General features: G+C 43.2%; 1 protein-coding gene across 3 annotated transcripts in view; it reads right to left on the bottom strand.

Moving 5' to 3' along the window:
• The window catches only part of LOC120655840 (DNA polymerase epsilon catalytic subunit A-like), a 34,308-nt gene that overhangs the window by 1,464 nt on the left and 17,037 nt on the right, over positions 1-15,807 (bottom strand). For 2 of the 3 annotated variants that reach the window (XM_039933800.1, XM_039933802.1), the window contains 23 exons: positions 9,453-9,548; positions 9,148-9,348; positions 8,839-8,893; positions 8,609-8,751; positions 8,097-8,530; positions 6,899-7,040; positions 6,574-6,771; positions 6,414-6,488; positions 6,142-6,332; positions 4,898-5,069; positions 4,759-4,823; positions 4,050-4,182; positions 3,874-3,975; positions 3,702-3,785; positions 2,126-2,200; positions 1,984-2,043; positions 1,642-1,898; positions 1,503-1,551; positions 1,132-1,292; positions 994-1,060; positions 774-890; positions 487-657; positions 43-246 (listed from right to left, as the gene is read on the bottom strand). In XM_039933800.1, the coding sequence (XP_039789734.1) occupies positions 43-246; positions 487-657; positions 774-890; positions 994-1,060; positions 1,132-1,292; positions 1,503-1,551; positions 1,642-1,898; positions 1,984-2,043; positions 2,126-2,200; positions 3,702-3,785; positions 3,874-3,975; positions 4,050-4,182; positions 4,759-4,823; positions 4,898-5,069; positions 6,142-6,332; positions 6,414-6,488; positions 6,574-6,771; positions 6,899-7,040; positions 8,097-8,530; positions 8,609-8,751; positions 8,839-8,893; positions 9,148-9,348; positions 9,453-9,548 (3,252 nt within the window). Of the gene's footprint in view, positions 1-42; positions 247-486; positions 658-773; positions 891-993; positions 1,061-1,131; positions 1,293-1,502; positions 1,587-1,641; positions 1,899-1,983; positions 2,044-2,125; positions 2,201-3,701; positions 3,786-3,873; positions 3,976-4,049; positions 4,183-4,758; positions 4,824-4,897; positions 5,070-6,141; positions 6,333-6,413; positions 6,489-6,573; positions 6,772-6,898; positions 7,041-8,096; positions 8,531-8,608; positions 8,752-8,838; positions 8,894-9,147; positions 9,349-9,452; positions 9,549-15,807 lie in introns of those variants that run through there. The other variant, XM_039933803.1, reaches the window with a different exon arrangement.

Raw genomic sequence — 15,807 nt, 5'->3', positions numbered from 1 at the left:
AAACAGAAAGTATAAGTTCAGTGGTTCTAATAGAAGATTTACCAGAATATCATGCTGAACATTTTGATCAAGAGCAAGAACAGCACAAATATGCTTAATGAACTCCAATGCAGCATCGCCTTTATGTGTGTGAGGATCAGATTCTCTACTTGCAGGCTCATCTAACTCAGACTTGCTTTTCCCTTTGAAATGGTGAAGTATATCACTTACAGTTCTTAAAAGCTTGTCTGCAAAGTAAGTGCTAATCTGCGTAATAAAGTATTAAAGTCAGACTAGATAGAACTGTGTTTCCAGAGAAGATGGTACTACAACCTCCATTCATATAAATATTATGTCATATTAAAGTAACTTTTTTGGAGATTCGAATGCAATACAAATATATCATCAATAGCGTTATGCAGAACATTCACTGCTGTTAAAATTAAACTGGTAATGTTTAAATGTCCAAACTACCAAGTTGATCTGATGGAGACAGAACACAATTACCTTGTCACGGAGGTGTTCTATGACCTGGCCCTCCAGGTTCTCAGCAGCCATGACTGTTATAGATGGAGTGCATGAGGTATCATCCCTTATAATTGCTTGAGTAGCTATTTGTTCTTTCATGAATTTCCATGGAATGTATAGGAACTCCGATACAATTAAGACAAAGTGATCCTGGGTTTAGAAAAAAATGAAATAAATAAAAGAATTTTAGACAAATCATTTGAATTGCATTTGCAGGATAGTTGTAATAATATTAGTGTGACTCTGATATTGGAGAAACAACTGACTTGTGTATCTTTTGGCAAGTATTCTGCTATGTTCCAGCTCGAAACAATGTCAATATCATTATCACCATCTGAAGAATCCACGTTTTGTGTTTTAGCTTGAATGCCGCCATAGTTATACTATAACATAAAGTTAGATGAAACCTCAAAGGTGAAAACAAGTCCAATAAAACAATTATATATATATATATATAATTTGTGGTAAAAAAAGAAATATACAAACCTGATCCATGAATAATAAGGAATGCCAAAAGTGCAATGGTTCCAGCTCTATCCACTCGAAAAGATCCCTAAAAGAAGACGTTTAGTTTCACTTTAAATAATCATCCAGTCAAATTTGCAACAAGAGTTCAAACAGTACCTTGTCTGTAAGGTTTTTAATAAGCTATCACAGTACGCATGTGCTGATGCCAAGTCTACTTTTCCAGTATCTATGATAATCTTGGAAAAGTTTGCAAAGATAACATTAGCTCCCAGCTTTCGAAACTCAGCCAACAATAGAGCAAAGACTTTCTTCATGACCTGATAAAGTTTAAAGAAACAGACGAGAGGGTGAGATAAGTTATAGAGTAATAATGTTGCCATTTTACAGCATAAAAACTGACACTAGATTAGTAGAAATAACACTAAATGTTTGGAAAAATATATTTTGTAAACTAGTCAACAATTAGCAGCAAATACTAGAACAATATCCATATTGCAAATATGACTCAATTAAGTAAATCAACTTACATTATGAAGAAGACGATGGAGAGCTGGGTCATGAAGCTTTGATTGTGGGCTGAAAAATAAGTATTCAAGAACATGCAAAGCATACTTTAAGATTAAATGCGATAACTAACAGTTCAAGTACAAATACACTAGTTATTACCTGCAAAGCCAACGGTAGAGATGTTGCAATATTGCATCAGCAAATACATTTCCAGATGACACTGCATCTGAAACACACCTTTGAATGAGTTGCTTTAGCACCTGGAAAGCAGGTAAACATAAGCTCGCATCATCAAAGTCAGTCTCAGTGGCATGTGGACCAGGAGGCATGTCGTTTCCGAAGCTACTAATTGATCCTCCATCCATTTCATCCACTTGACTACTCTTTAGGAGAGAATTAACCGCCAAATGATGGATCTGCAGAAGAAATATAAACCGATTTTTAGCAGGGAAATGAACTGTTGCATTCTATGGTCTCCAAGCCAATAGCATCTGAGCATACCTTAAGCTCAACAGAAACCCTTCTATATGCACTAGGATAAGTAAGTGCAGGCTGAATGACCTGTAAAATGAGATCATATTAGACAAATGGCCAAAAAAGGTAAAACGCCATGCATATTAGGAAATAAACTAAAGCTTCTCACTTCATCAGCAAAACATGTGTCTCCTTCATAAGTGCCTCCTAGATCGGGAATTCCATCATCAGATATCCACAGTACCTAGCGTATATAGCAAGTCAGTACCAAACTTATGCATTACAGAAAAGCTCCATATCATAACATGTTGGTATTTTTGAACAGGCCCAAAATCCTGGTTCCAAGCTCATTAATCTAAAAAGAAGTAAAGACACTGCAGATAGATGCAACCCCGCAGATTACAAGCCACTTTCAGGCCAAGAATTTTCACCACAGCTAAGTGCAGCAACTGCTCAGTTAAAAAACCATTCCAATCATACTCAGGTTTAGGCATAAAAAAAGCCACTATGTATAGTTTCTTATATTTCTGTCTAATGTGGTCATATAATATTGAGAAAAAGGATAAATGCAAGGACTAATGAATTTTACTGCTAGACAAGTTAAAGGCCTATGTCTTTCCAACATTTCTTGAGGAATTTGCTATATAGCAAGCACTGAGGTAGAATTGCTTCAACCAATGTTTTGCTGTTGTCCGACTAATTGCGATTAGTCGGGCTTATCGTTCCCTTGGCACCGATAAGGAGCAACGACTAGGTCTGGGTGACTAGAATTCTAGTAGTCGATTAAGCGCGATTAGTCGTCGGACTAGGCAGGAAAACGATCAAATTTGCAGTAACGGGCTGCGTCCACTGTGTGGTTGGGCTACTGGGCTGGCATTAGGCTCATTAGGTTTTAATAAAACTATCAAATTCTGCTTTAGAAGCAAATCAGGAAGGTTATGGAGTATGGGAATGGGATAGGAACATGGAGTTCTGGACACAGCTCACTCACCAAATCTCACAAGTGACCAACTGACCATCATTGCGGCGTTCATGCTTGATATATACTATGTAATGTATTGTATACATATCATATCAGTCCTAGTATGATAGGATGACTATACAGATGACTAGGCTCGACTAAGCTTGACTAATCGGCCTGATTGACGACTAATCTCGACTAATCACCTTATCGGTGCCATGGCGACTAGGTTCGACTAGACGACTGTAAAACATTGGCTTCAACTTAGGTAGTCATGCCAGTTCCTAAGAGTTTGGAAGCAGGACGGATTCTCTTCTCAACTTAGGTAGAATTTGACAAGCTAATTCATTCCTCAAATTGTCAAGTCAATTTTGAAACAGTATGATAATAATATGTTTCATTAAAGGACCAACTTCGGAATCAGCCAAGTTGTTGATAGGTACAATTCAGGGGAGGATAGCCCAGTTGGTAGGCCCCAGTGTTCCCTAAGGAAGGTATTATTATTAACATGATATTAGACCAAAGAAAAAAAGAATGTAATTGGCTTCCTCCATGGTCAAGGGCAAGGCATAATTTTAAATATGACAAAGATGACTTGTTTGCATGCAGGTATTACAGGAAAGCTGCATATTATTTACTTGGCTGAAAACCTAATGGTGTATAAAAGAAAGGTAGTATCAATATGGACCTCACCACAAAGAAAATAACAAACAAATGCATGGGATTTAGAATGCAGTCATTCAAACAATAAAGGCCAACTTTCATGATTCAATATAGAACAAACCTGTTGTTGATCACGCAATGCCCTTGAAAAGAACACATCAGCGGTAAAAAGAAGCCAATCTAGTTCGAAATTACCCAATGGCACCTGTTTAAAAGCATTGGTGTTCAATTCATTTTCATACAAACTGAGATAACCTACTGAAGTATAGAATTCCCTAGTAGAAAACTCTTACATGAGCATATCTAGCAAGTGAAATCCGTTCATTGAACCATTGGGTTGATGCAACACAACGCTGCATGCTTGTTCGACCAGCTGTTGCTTGCCAACCAAGAGCCTGGACAAGCAGGGTAAGCAAAACAAGAAAAGGAAGAAACAACAACAAAAAAAGACCTCTTGTCCATTTTATACCTGATAGTTGTTGTCCCTTGCATTGCTAGGAATGGTTACACATGGGAAATCATCAAGTGCTCGTACAGCTGCCTTTATAACTTGGAGTTTAGGGCACTCTATGATGCCTATGACAGGTCCAGGATGTTGTTGTCTATAAAACATTTCAGCAATATATTATAGTTAGACTGTCTATTACAGTAATTTAATACTACATAACCAGTGTAAATGCTATATTTTAGAGGTGCAAATGGGTGCCCCTTAGGGTATCCATTGCCCCACTTTAGTTCAAAAAATTGTACTAGTTTCTCAAAATGAGCTCCCACTTGGAAAACTAGTACAAACTTTTGAACTAGTACAAACTTTTCTCAAAATTGTACTATCCCTTAGGAGCACCTATTTGCACCCCTACTATATTTATTTTTAATGATATGATGAACCTCAGTGTTGCCACACTTCTATACTATTAAAAAGGATATTCAAATTCAACTAAGATACATTTTTTTTACACATAGATTTTCTACAATAAACATGCCTGTGCCAGCAGCGCACACAAAAAGTGTGGATGTGAGAACATACAAAACTTGCATATATGCATGTCCAGTATGGCAGCATTTATTAATTCAACAGATTACAAAAAGTAATTCAATGAAGCATAAATGGCTCACAATAAGGAATTAAGGATGCAACAAATAAGATTAAATTTTGAAATAATCAGCAAATGGCATACCTGTACTCAAGTAACATTCTTTGCACGTATTTGGTACCAGCATCAATTGATGTTTGGTAGTCCACCTAAAGATGGAATCAAAGAATCAGAATTTGGTATGTCAAACAGCATGAGAAAATTCTCAAGATTTCGCTCATACATGGAAAGTGAGATTCTCAGGAACAGAACCGAGGGCTTGGCAAGCATCTCGAAATTGCTTTTCAAGAAATGACGGAGATATTTCTTTGTTACGGAAAGGATTGACAACCACTGCAAGTATTCTGAAAGATGTAGGGAAGTAAAATACATATACAGCCCTTCCTTCAGACAAGCTGGAAATAAAAGAATACAGATGTAAGTCTCAAATTAATAAATGTATAGTTGAAGAGTACAAATGGTAATGCATGATACATGAAAGCAAGAAGAGTATTCAGGGGCACGATTGGTTTCCTGGTTTTGTCGCAACCAGGCCCCACGGATGCAGTCTGCGTTTGATTGTTTGCCAGTAATAGCAAATGAACCTGGCTCGTGCGGTGCAAATAGCGGCCTGGCTCACGGTATACAAAAATTTTCTTTGTATCCGGGTAGCCTGGCTGTTGCAGTGCGCGGATGAGCGCTGGGACGAGCGCGCACGCAGGAGAAAAGGGACTGAGTACTTGTGGAGCAGGTAACCAAACATGTTCTCCAGCTGGCCTGGCTGTATGCAAACAACAACCAAACAAGAAGCTCCTGCATCTAGGAAGCCTGGCTAGCCAGAGCCTGCATCACCGATACAGGCCAGGATACGGTGAGAAGGAAACCAATCACGCCCCAGGTTACCAAATATCTAACATATTGGCACAGGTACTGGTGCTGATATAGCAGATATGTTGGCAATGGAGAGATAGGTAACTCGCCCTCCCTTGGAGGCTCTGAGTTGATAAGATCTCTTCTATTGCTTAATCCGAAAAGGGTTCTGCCGAGCTCCTTAAGTAGCCTTCCCTAACAAACAACCTCCTAACAATACTGAAAGTTTATCCTCCTAAACAAACTCTAAGCAAATGTCTAACTGAATGAAACTAACTGATCTCCTAGCCACTGGATGACAATGGTTGGGCGTTCTTCTTGAGCTAAGTACGCTTATAGGTGATGCCCAAGAAAGCGTCCACAACAGGTACTTTCCTATAATACATTTAAAAGTTGAAAACATGCGTTTTTTCTACTCATGAGGAAGCGTCCTAAAAACAAACATGGGGACCTGGAGAGACCATACACATGATAAAACTAGCTCACTCTGTAATACAAGTGCCTTGAATTAATAAATCCCAATTGGCACAATTAGTCTCTCTGTACGCACAATATAAATTGTAATCAAGTAATACATATAGATTATCATTATAGGTCATATATGTTTATAAAGGTTACCTGTGGTATAAATAGAAAAATGAAACTGTTTGCTCCAGGTATGAGCACTCTGCGGTTGTTTTCATCTGCAACTCAGCAAGATCCCATCCATCTTGTATATTTCGTTTTTTCGCAGATTTGTCCACTTTACATACACAGCCAATTTGGAGAACAGCATTTAGCTCCGGTGGAATTTTTGTCTCATATATTCCCTAAATGTAACTCAAGGTTATAAAGAAAATCAAAGAAACAATGCAAAACCATATCCCATAAACATGCCAACAAACACTCACCTCAATATCTGGCTCTGCTAGATGAGCAGCAAGTTTTTTGCCTTCAGCCCTGAACTGTTCTTCAGTAGTTACAACCTGAATGACATAGCCATTAGTATGTTCAATTAACCAAAGGAACTTAACTCCTAGTTACTTTGCAGCTAATATTTGCTACATTTACCTCAATGAGATTGAAACAAGGTCGTCCATGTGGAAGAATCTTCTTCACACGCCTTCCTGGAAACTCCTCTGTGACAGGAGCCTTTGAGTTCAGATAAAAAACTCTAGGCACGTTGATAGGAATCTTGAACATGATCCCCTCAGCCACAACCCACGCAAAAATGCGGCCAGCCGTTGTACTTGAAGCAAGCTGGATTATCTGGTGTGTACAGCATATGTAATTAACAAGCATAAATGTGAATAAAGACGTAATTTTCTCTTTTTTTTAAGAAACATGATGGTAAAACAAATGCTACAGGGCATAATACATAACAGAAGATACATGCCTGCCAATGTGATCTAAAGAGGGCTAATTCTTGTTTCTGGAAAAATGTAGCTCGATTCCGACTGTTGCCAGGTAACTGACTGACATTTCTTGAAGAAAGCAAAGTATTGGTAGGACCGTCAAAAGTGGTAGCAGCACCCAACCTGGCAAAAGCAGAAGAGAGTGACATAAATTTTGACTTCGGCATGAGTATTTAAGTTAGTCCCCTATCACATTAGTAGCTCCAGAATATAACTCAAAATACCATGGGGTAGCTCAAAGAACTTTAGTGTCTGTCAAAACTCTCCAAGACAGACAAGGTTCCACTGGGCGAGACCATTCTAGGGCATCAAATTTTAAAACATCTAAAACCTGGTCCCACTATTATAGAATTGCACTAAGGGTAAGTGTCATACTCTATTATGATCTCGAAGGTAGAACTAGAAAAAATAGCCAGTGCGGGAGGCCTGCAAGCTGAGGCCAAAATATACACCTTATTGTTCAGCTTATTCAATAAGCTGAAGTGCACCTTCCAAATAGAAGCACATACTGCATGGACCTAAGGGGAAAGCATGGGGGCTCATGAAAAACAATTTTATGGGTGGCTTAATTGGGTAAACTCCAATTATAGGACACAGAAATGTAACATAAATAAAGATGTATATGCTGCAACATCTACAAATAGTAACAAGATAACCTACTAAAAGTTCAGGCTTCATTCTTTACCTACTTTGCATTAGATCACACAGCACAGTACTACACACTTATCACTTTCCTTTGATGAGTAAATTTACTCAAAGATAGTCAAGATTCAAGTATGCTGGGAACTAGACTCCTAGTTTATTTCACATGCAGCAGACAAAGCCATACTGGCTCAAATTCCTGCATAACGAGAACAGTGACTTTGAATTGCTCAAGCTCTACAGCACATGATGGTCAATGGTACGGCATGCCACACTTAAGCTTGATAAGGTGAGCAAACGCTACAAAAGACAATGGTTCTTCAAAAACATCAGCATAGAAAATATGAATATCAACTTAAGCTCATGTATGGTCAATAGGCTACCCGATTTATGAGCTAGGGCTAGGTGTCATAAATGGCCATCGCCTAACATCAAACTGAAGTGCCCGGATCTAGAAGAGAATCAGTTAAATGAGTATATTACTATATTAACTTCCAGAAGTGCCTAAAGATGTGCACAATTTAACTGTGGCATTACCTTCGACGTTTTTTTTGTTCACGGACATGTTTCCATTTTCTCTTCTTAGCATCAAGCCATCCTTGATAATCAATACTCCTATCAATTGTTTCATCAGCAGCCACATTTTGGATTCGTGAAGAGAGTGGAACATTCAACCCAGTTATAGAATTTTGTTGTTTTCTGCTATTATTTGAACCAGCTCCCATTGATGCCCCATTTGGATTATTTTCTTTGTCAATGTCCAAAGCTTGGGAAGAATTTTTTCTCAAATCCTTGTTTGACATTAATAAATCTTCCATATCTCCAGCCCTATTCAAGTTCTGCATCCCCTCATCTTTAGCCAAAGGACTGAAGATATCACGTAGTTTACGCTGCCGAAATCGATCATCTTTCTCCCTGACCTTTTTGTGTAACCAATCAGGATGAAGAACTCGAGGAACAGGATTTGAGATCTGTAATAAGTAAGTATTCAGGAATAATACATATAATCAAGAGAACAGGAAACAAATAATTATGTCTTCCATTATTACCTTTTGCATTGCCGCAGGAATTGTTATGATTTTCTGAATGGCTGAACTTAGGCGCTGCTTGTAATAGGACCAATCAACAATAGATCGAATGCTTGCATCAGAGGAGATTCTGCACCATTTCCTTAAATAATGCTTCGCAATCTCTGCCAGGTAAATAGATTGAACAACAGCATAAGTAAATCGTATAGTTTGATTGATGCAGAAGGAGCAGTTAGCATGTAAAATGGTACCAGGATCTGTCTCAAATATAGCTACTGGAACAGCACGCTCGCTCACTGGAGTGCCCTAAATACATTTTAAGAAAGTCAAGTTAACCACAGGAAAGGTAGAAATACAAGTATTACAGAAGCAAAGTAATACCACAAAATCCACGAAATAACTAATTCCACGAAAATGAACCAATGATTTTACTACAGTTCATGTGGGATCACAATATATGGACATGGTAAGTACCATGAAAAACATAGTAGTGGGAATTATCCTAATTTAAAGATTTCTAACTAAATGATTTTTAATTAGTGCAACACTTCAAAACTTACTTGTGGTTCCCGAGCGACGATATATTGACAATGTAGTCCTTTGTCTTTAACCATTGAATCTCCAAGAAATTCAGCAAGTCTTTTTGCTGTAGTTACAGCACATGACTTCTGCTCCCCATAGTCAACTAAAGATTTACTCATTGTGCTTGATTCCGAAATGAAATCAAGCAACTCACTGTCAGCAACATCAATTCCCTGATTCTGTAACAGACAAAAAATTGTATATGTATTGCATGGATTAATAACATAAGCTGGTTTTTCAGTTGAGGCTTTAGAGAATAAAGTTCATTATACAAATCACTTACATCCAGTAGATCCAACCACCGGTTAGCAACAGAGGCAACAGCAGAATAGCATTCCTCCAACGTTGAACCATGGAGAAATTTGTCAAATACCTCAGCCTGCAAACAAAACATTTTTCCTCATATTAAATGTAAGAAATTTAATTAGCCAACTGATGGAAAACTTATACACAAAGATCTACAGTGTAAAAGGAAACTTCCAGCAGCCCTTCTTTATGGAGATTTTTCACCATTGATTAATGGAAGATTTGGAAAATATGGAATAGAAAAAACTCTGAAAAACAAAGTCACATTGAATCATGAGATTCGAAAAAGGGAAAATTGGTCTCATACCATCAAAAGATCGTCGTTTCCACAAAATACCATTAAAAGACCTCCGTTCCGTAAAATAGCATCGAAAGAGTCCACGTTAACCCGAACTACCATTCCGTCGCGTGTTCCGCTAACTCGTCCGTCGCGAGCTCCTTCTTCCTCCTCGCTGCCCCCATCATCCCCTCCCTTCCTCCTCTCTCAGCAGCAGGGCAAGAAGGTGACGCCCGAGCCGCCGCTGCCGCCTCCAGCTCCTCCCTTCTCCCTGGCTTCCCCCACGACGGCACAGGGGCGGCGAGCACCGGCGCGGGGCTAGCGGGCAAAGACGCTGCGGCCACAGGCCTCGGCGAGCCCCGGCGCGAGGGCAGTAGGGCGCGGCCGCGGCTGGCCTCGGTGAGCCCGAGCGCGAGGACCACCCATCTCGCCGAGCCCGGGCACGAGGGCTAGAGGGCGCGACGGCCGCCAGCCTCGGCGAGCCCCGGCGGGGGGCAGTAGGGCGCGGCCGTGGCTGGCATCGGCGAGTCCCGGCGCGGGGGCCGCCGGCCTCGGCGAGCCCGAGCGCGGGGGCAGTCGGATGCGGCAGTGGCCGGCCTTGGCGCAGGATTTGGCGGGCCCATGGCGTGGCCAGGCCCCGGTGCCCGACAGCCCGAGCACAGGAGAAAGTGGGTACGGGGCAGCCGGCCCCGGCGCAGGAGGTGGCGAGCGCGGGGTGGCTGGCAGCGACGCGGGAGATGGCTAGGCCAAGGGCGGCGAGGTAGGCCGGCACTGGAGCGGCAAGCGTGGGGGTGGCCTGCCCTGGTGAGCCGTGACGCAGGGGGCGGGCGCGGCCAGCCCCAGCGAGCACCGGCACGGGGGCAGGCGGGCACGTCGGCGACCCAAGCAGGGGAGCTGTGACCCGCGAGCTCCGTCGGTGGCAGCGTGCGAGGGTTCCAGCGCGGGCGGGCGGTGCATGCTCCATCTTGGGCAGCGTGCGGGTGCTCCGTGGCCGGCGCTGCGGGCAAGAGCCGCAAGGTCTGCCGCCCCGACCCCGCGCGGGGAAGCTCTGTTGGCGGAGGCGCGAGGAAGCTCCGCCGCCCCGGCCGCGCTGGCGAGCTCTGCTCCCGGCCACGCCGAGCCGTCGTGACCTCGAGCTCCGGTGATTCGAGGTCCTGCTCGGTCGAATCGATGTCCTGTTCGAACTAATCGAGCTCCGGCAAGTCGAGGTCCGGCGAGTCGAGCACAGGGGCTGATTTGATACACGCTAGTTGAGCAGAGGCGATGCGAGCGCCGGTGCGAGCTGACGGCAAGCGATGGAAGTAGTCGTGCACACGCTAGCACGAGGAGGGCTACCGCCGCCGTGACGCCGTTGTCTTCGCCAACCAGGAGGCGGGCTGACGGCAAGCGCACGGCGAGGCCGCAGCTGAGCGGCCGGGCGGGGGAGCGCGACGAGGCAGGTGAGCACGAAGCGGCGAGCTAGAGGCAGAAGCCAGCCGCACGAACAGGCAAGCGGAGCTGACGGCGAGCACGACGGAAAACGTGACAGAATGCTAGTTCAAGGTAACTCTGCATGTTTCGATGGTATTTCACGGGATGGAATGATTTCAGTGGTATTTTACGGAAATCGTCATCTTTCAATGCTACACAACCAATTTTCGCTTCGAAAAACAAGTCCTTCAACTCCACAAGGGTTCAAGAAAGCCTCAAACAAATCATTATCCAATGGCCAAAGCAGATTTGTCTAATTTGTTCCCTTCAACTTCTGTCCTTTTCTGTTTCTTTTTTCTCCTTTTTATCTGTTTGTAAATAACTAATCCCATTTTATAAATGAAAAGGCACTGCAGTGAACTCCCCCACAGTTTTGTGCCAAAAAATGGAATTATTATCTCCCTGTATTCCCTTTGGAGCATAAACAGTGCCCCATTCTTCTTCTGCTTGATTTTTTATTAGGACAACAAAAATGTTCCATCGCATATGATGTTTGAGGATTTAAGAAGACACATGGCTATATATCTAACTGCCCCACCTCATTTAAGTGTATTCTGCACTATATAATGATTCGTTCTTCTCTGAATAAAAAGATTTGCTCTCTTTGTCTGTTAGTAACTGTTACCTTGGATCAGTGAATGGGGGAGAAGAGAGAGAACAGAGACAGTAGTTGTGGTATATGAGGTAGTCTATATGGGCCTCAGGCCCTGATCATACTTAACACCCCCCTTCAAACTCAAGGCGGAGGTGGAAGATTAGAAGCATTGAGTTTGAGCAAATGAAGTCGATGTTGCTCTCGAGTTTGTGCTTTGGTGAAGAAATCTGCTACTTGCAACTCTGATGGCACATACTGAAGAGCAATTGTCTGTTGCTGACAATGAGACCGAGTAAAAGAGGCATCAACACCAATATGTTTTGTGAGTTCATGCTTCACAGGATCATTTGCAATATGTATGGCTCCGGTATTATCACAAAGGAGAGGTGTGGGGGTATCACAGGAAATACCAAAATCAGCTAGCAACCATTGAAGCCATACAATCTCTGAAGTGGTAGTGGCAAGTGCTCGAAGTTCTGCCTCCGTATTTGATCGAGATACAGCTGACTGCTTCTTGGACTTCCAAACAAGAGGCGAAGAACCAAGAAAAATACAATAACCAGTGACTGAACGACGGTTTGTGGGATCACTCGCCCAAGTGGAGTCCGAGTAAGCATGAAGACGTAGTGGACTATCATGAGCATAGAGTAAGCACTGAGATGATGTCCCCCTTAAGTACCGTAGGACACGAAGCAAGTGTCCAAAGTGAATCGATGTAGGAGCACTCACAAACTGACTCAAGATATGCACAGCATAAGCAATGTCAGGTCGAGTAACAGTGAGATAACCAAGACTCCCGACAATATGCCTATACCGAGAGGGATCCTCCAAGGGAACACCATTAGTAGGACGAAGTTGCAAGTGAAGATCCATAGGTGTTGCAGCCGTCCTATTATCAGTAATGCCAGAGCGAGCAAGAAGATCTTGTATATATTTGGACAGAGAAAGATAATAACCCTTGGCAGAATGCAAAACCTCAATCCCTAAGAAATAACTGAGAGGACCTAAATCAGACATCTGAAATTGCTCCCCAAGTTGCTTCTTCACATGAGAAATGTGTTCTATATCATCTCCTGTAATCAACATATCATCAACATATAGAAGAAGCAAAGTACATCCATGCGGAGAATGATGAATAAATAAGGCTGGATCATGTTCACTTGGTGAAAAGCCTGCAGCCCGTATCACAGAAACGAAGCGCTGAAACCAAGCACGAGGAGCCTGTTTGAGACCATATAATGCACGACGAAGACGACAAACATATCCTGAAGGTGCATGGACACCTGGTGGGGGTTGCATATACACTTCCTCATGTAAATCACCATGGAAAAAGGCATTCTTAACATCCATCTGAGAGATAGTCCAAGAACAAGAAGCAGCCACTGCAATTAGAGTGCGAACAGTGGTCATGTGAGCAACGGGAGCAAATGTCTCATCATAATTAAGACCTTGAGTTTGCTGAAAACCCCTGGCAACCAAGCGGGCTTTATATCTCTTAATAGAACCATCTGATTTGATTTTAATTTTGAATACACATTTGCATGTGATAGGTACTGCATGAGATGGTAATGGAACAAGATCCCAAGTACATGTGCGCTCAAGTGCAGCTAGTTCCTCAGTCATAGCAGCCTGCCACTCTAGAATATTGGCAGCTTCATGATAAGTGGATGGCTCATCAATAACAGCACCAACACGTGAGAAACCAAACCTGTCAGGTCGCTCAATAGTGGTACGATCACGTAAATTGTAGTGCTGACCAATCTGTGACTCATCAGAAACATCATGTGACTGATGAAGAGTATTAGAATCATTAGAAACAGGAGCATCAGGAGTGGCCGAGGAAGGCGGATCAGATGGAGGTTCGGTAGGAGCTTTGGGACGACGAGTGTAAACTTTTGTGACAGGTGGTTTAGAGAGTGGAGGGTGGTGGTGGAGGCTCAACGGGAATGGGTGTGATGGAAGGAGTGGGATCGGGAATAAGTGTAACAGGTGGTGGTGGTGTTGTAGTAGCAGTATCGCTGGATGAAATAGGAGGAAGAAAAAGAAACAATGTGGACTCTGTGGGCGAATACTGAGGGCTGAGTAGAAGGGTTGTAAAAGAACGGATGATTCTCAACAAATGTCACATCACGAGAGATACGCATGCGACGAGAGGAAGGATCATAACAACGGTAACCCTTATGCTCAGGACTATAACCAAGAAAAACACATTCAACAGACTGGGCAGTTAACCTAGTTCGCTCACGAGGTGCCAGCAAGACATAGCACGTGCACCCAAAAACTCGGAGATGGTCATAGTTAGGAGGTATACCAAAAAGAACCTCACCAGGACATTTACCAGCAAGTTTGGAGGAAGGTTGCCGATTAATAAGATAAACAGCAGTAGAGACAGCTTCTCCCCAAAAATGAGAAGGCACAAATGATGCAATGAGAAGTGTGCGAGCAGTCTCAATAAGATGGCGATGTTTACGTTCACCAACACCATTTTGAGCATGAGCACCTGCACATGAGAGCTGAGCAAGGGTGCCCTCGGAGGTGAGAAACTGGCGAAAAGGTGACGACAAGTATTCACCTCCAGAATCAGAACGAAAAACTCTAACAGCAGTGGAAAATTGAGTGTGCACCATGCGAGCAAAGGACTGGTAAATAGAACACAGTTGGGATCGATGTTTCATAAAATAGATCCAAGTGTATCGAGAATAGTCATCAATGAAAATGACATAGTAACTGTGACCACCCTTGGAAGCAAAAGGTGAAGGACCCCAGACATCTGAGTGAATAAGATCAAAAGGTCGAGTGGAATGAGAAGTACTACTAGAATATGGGAGCTGTACCTGTTTGTCAAGCCTGCAACCCTTGCAGTGGAAACTAGAATCAATAGGGATACGACCAAGACGACCCTCATGAATTAGGGTAGACAATTGAGACCCATATAGGTGGCCAAGACGATGATGCCACTTGGCGAAAGATGACCCTGATGATGACACAGCAGATGACACACGAGCAGTGGAAGAAGGAAGATGTAAGGTGTCCAAAACATAGAGGTTAGAAGAATCTCTACGGCGATGACCAGTCCCAATCACACTTCCACTCTGACGATCTTGAATAAAACATGATGAATCATCAAATCCAACAAAGCAGTTCATATCAGCTATTTGACCCACTGATAAAAGATTCATAGATAGCTGAGGTACGCAGGAAACATCAGGTATATAAAAATAGGGAGAGTGAAGGGAACCCTGGTGAGTAACATGACATGATGTACCATCAGCAGTGTGGACAGAAGTAGCATTAGTGACTGGTTTACATGATACTAACTTAGACTTGTCAGACGTCATATGAAAAGAAGCCCCTGAATCCAGAATCCAAGACTGCGAAGCAATGTTCTGAGAGGCAACAGCGATTGACACGGTTCCATTAGTATGAACCCCAGCATCAAGTTTGATATCACTAGCCATAACACTGGATTGCAATATGTTGAAGAAATGCTTATACTTAATGTTGAAGAAATGCTGATACTTGTACTCAAACCAGAGAATAGAGCTGGGCAGTGACTGTGCTTGAACAGAAGCAGCAGCAACTATGCGGCAGCAGTATAGAAGAACTGAGGTAGGCGCTGCCCCTCCTTTCCTTTCTGCAGACCACGAGCAGAGCAGAGCAGAGGCACACAGCTTCACGCGTAGCACCAGCACCAGCAGAAGAGAGCAGAGGCTGAGCAGCACTAGCAGAGCAGCAGCACAAAACCAGCACGGGCTGCTCCCTCTGGCTACTGAAACAGAGGACGGGCGGAGGCCTGCAGAGCAGCAGAGGCAGCAGCACACAGCTGCACACCTCCCTCAGCCCCGACGACGGGCGCACGGGCGACAGCAGGCGGCCGGCGCCCAGTCGAGCGCGTGCGTGCGCACGGACGGGCGAGCGGGACTAGGGCGCGCGAACGAAGGCCGCGACGGCAGACGGGCGACGCGAGGACGGGCGCGACGGGCGGCCGTG

The sequence above is a fragment of the Panicum virgatum genome, chromosome 1N (genome assembly GCF_016808335.1).
Source record: "Panicum virgatum strain AP13 chromosome 1N, P.virgatum_v5, whole genome shotgun sequence".
In the NCBI taxonomy this organism is placed as follows: Eukaryota; Viridiplantae; Streptophyta; class Magnoliopsida; order Poales; family Poaceae; genus Panicum; species Panicum virgatum.
Note: the sequence above shows the minus strand (reverse complement) of the source record. Positions and strands in the feature narration are given on the sequence as shown.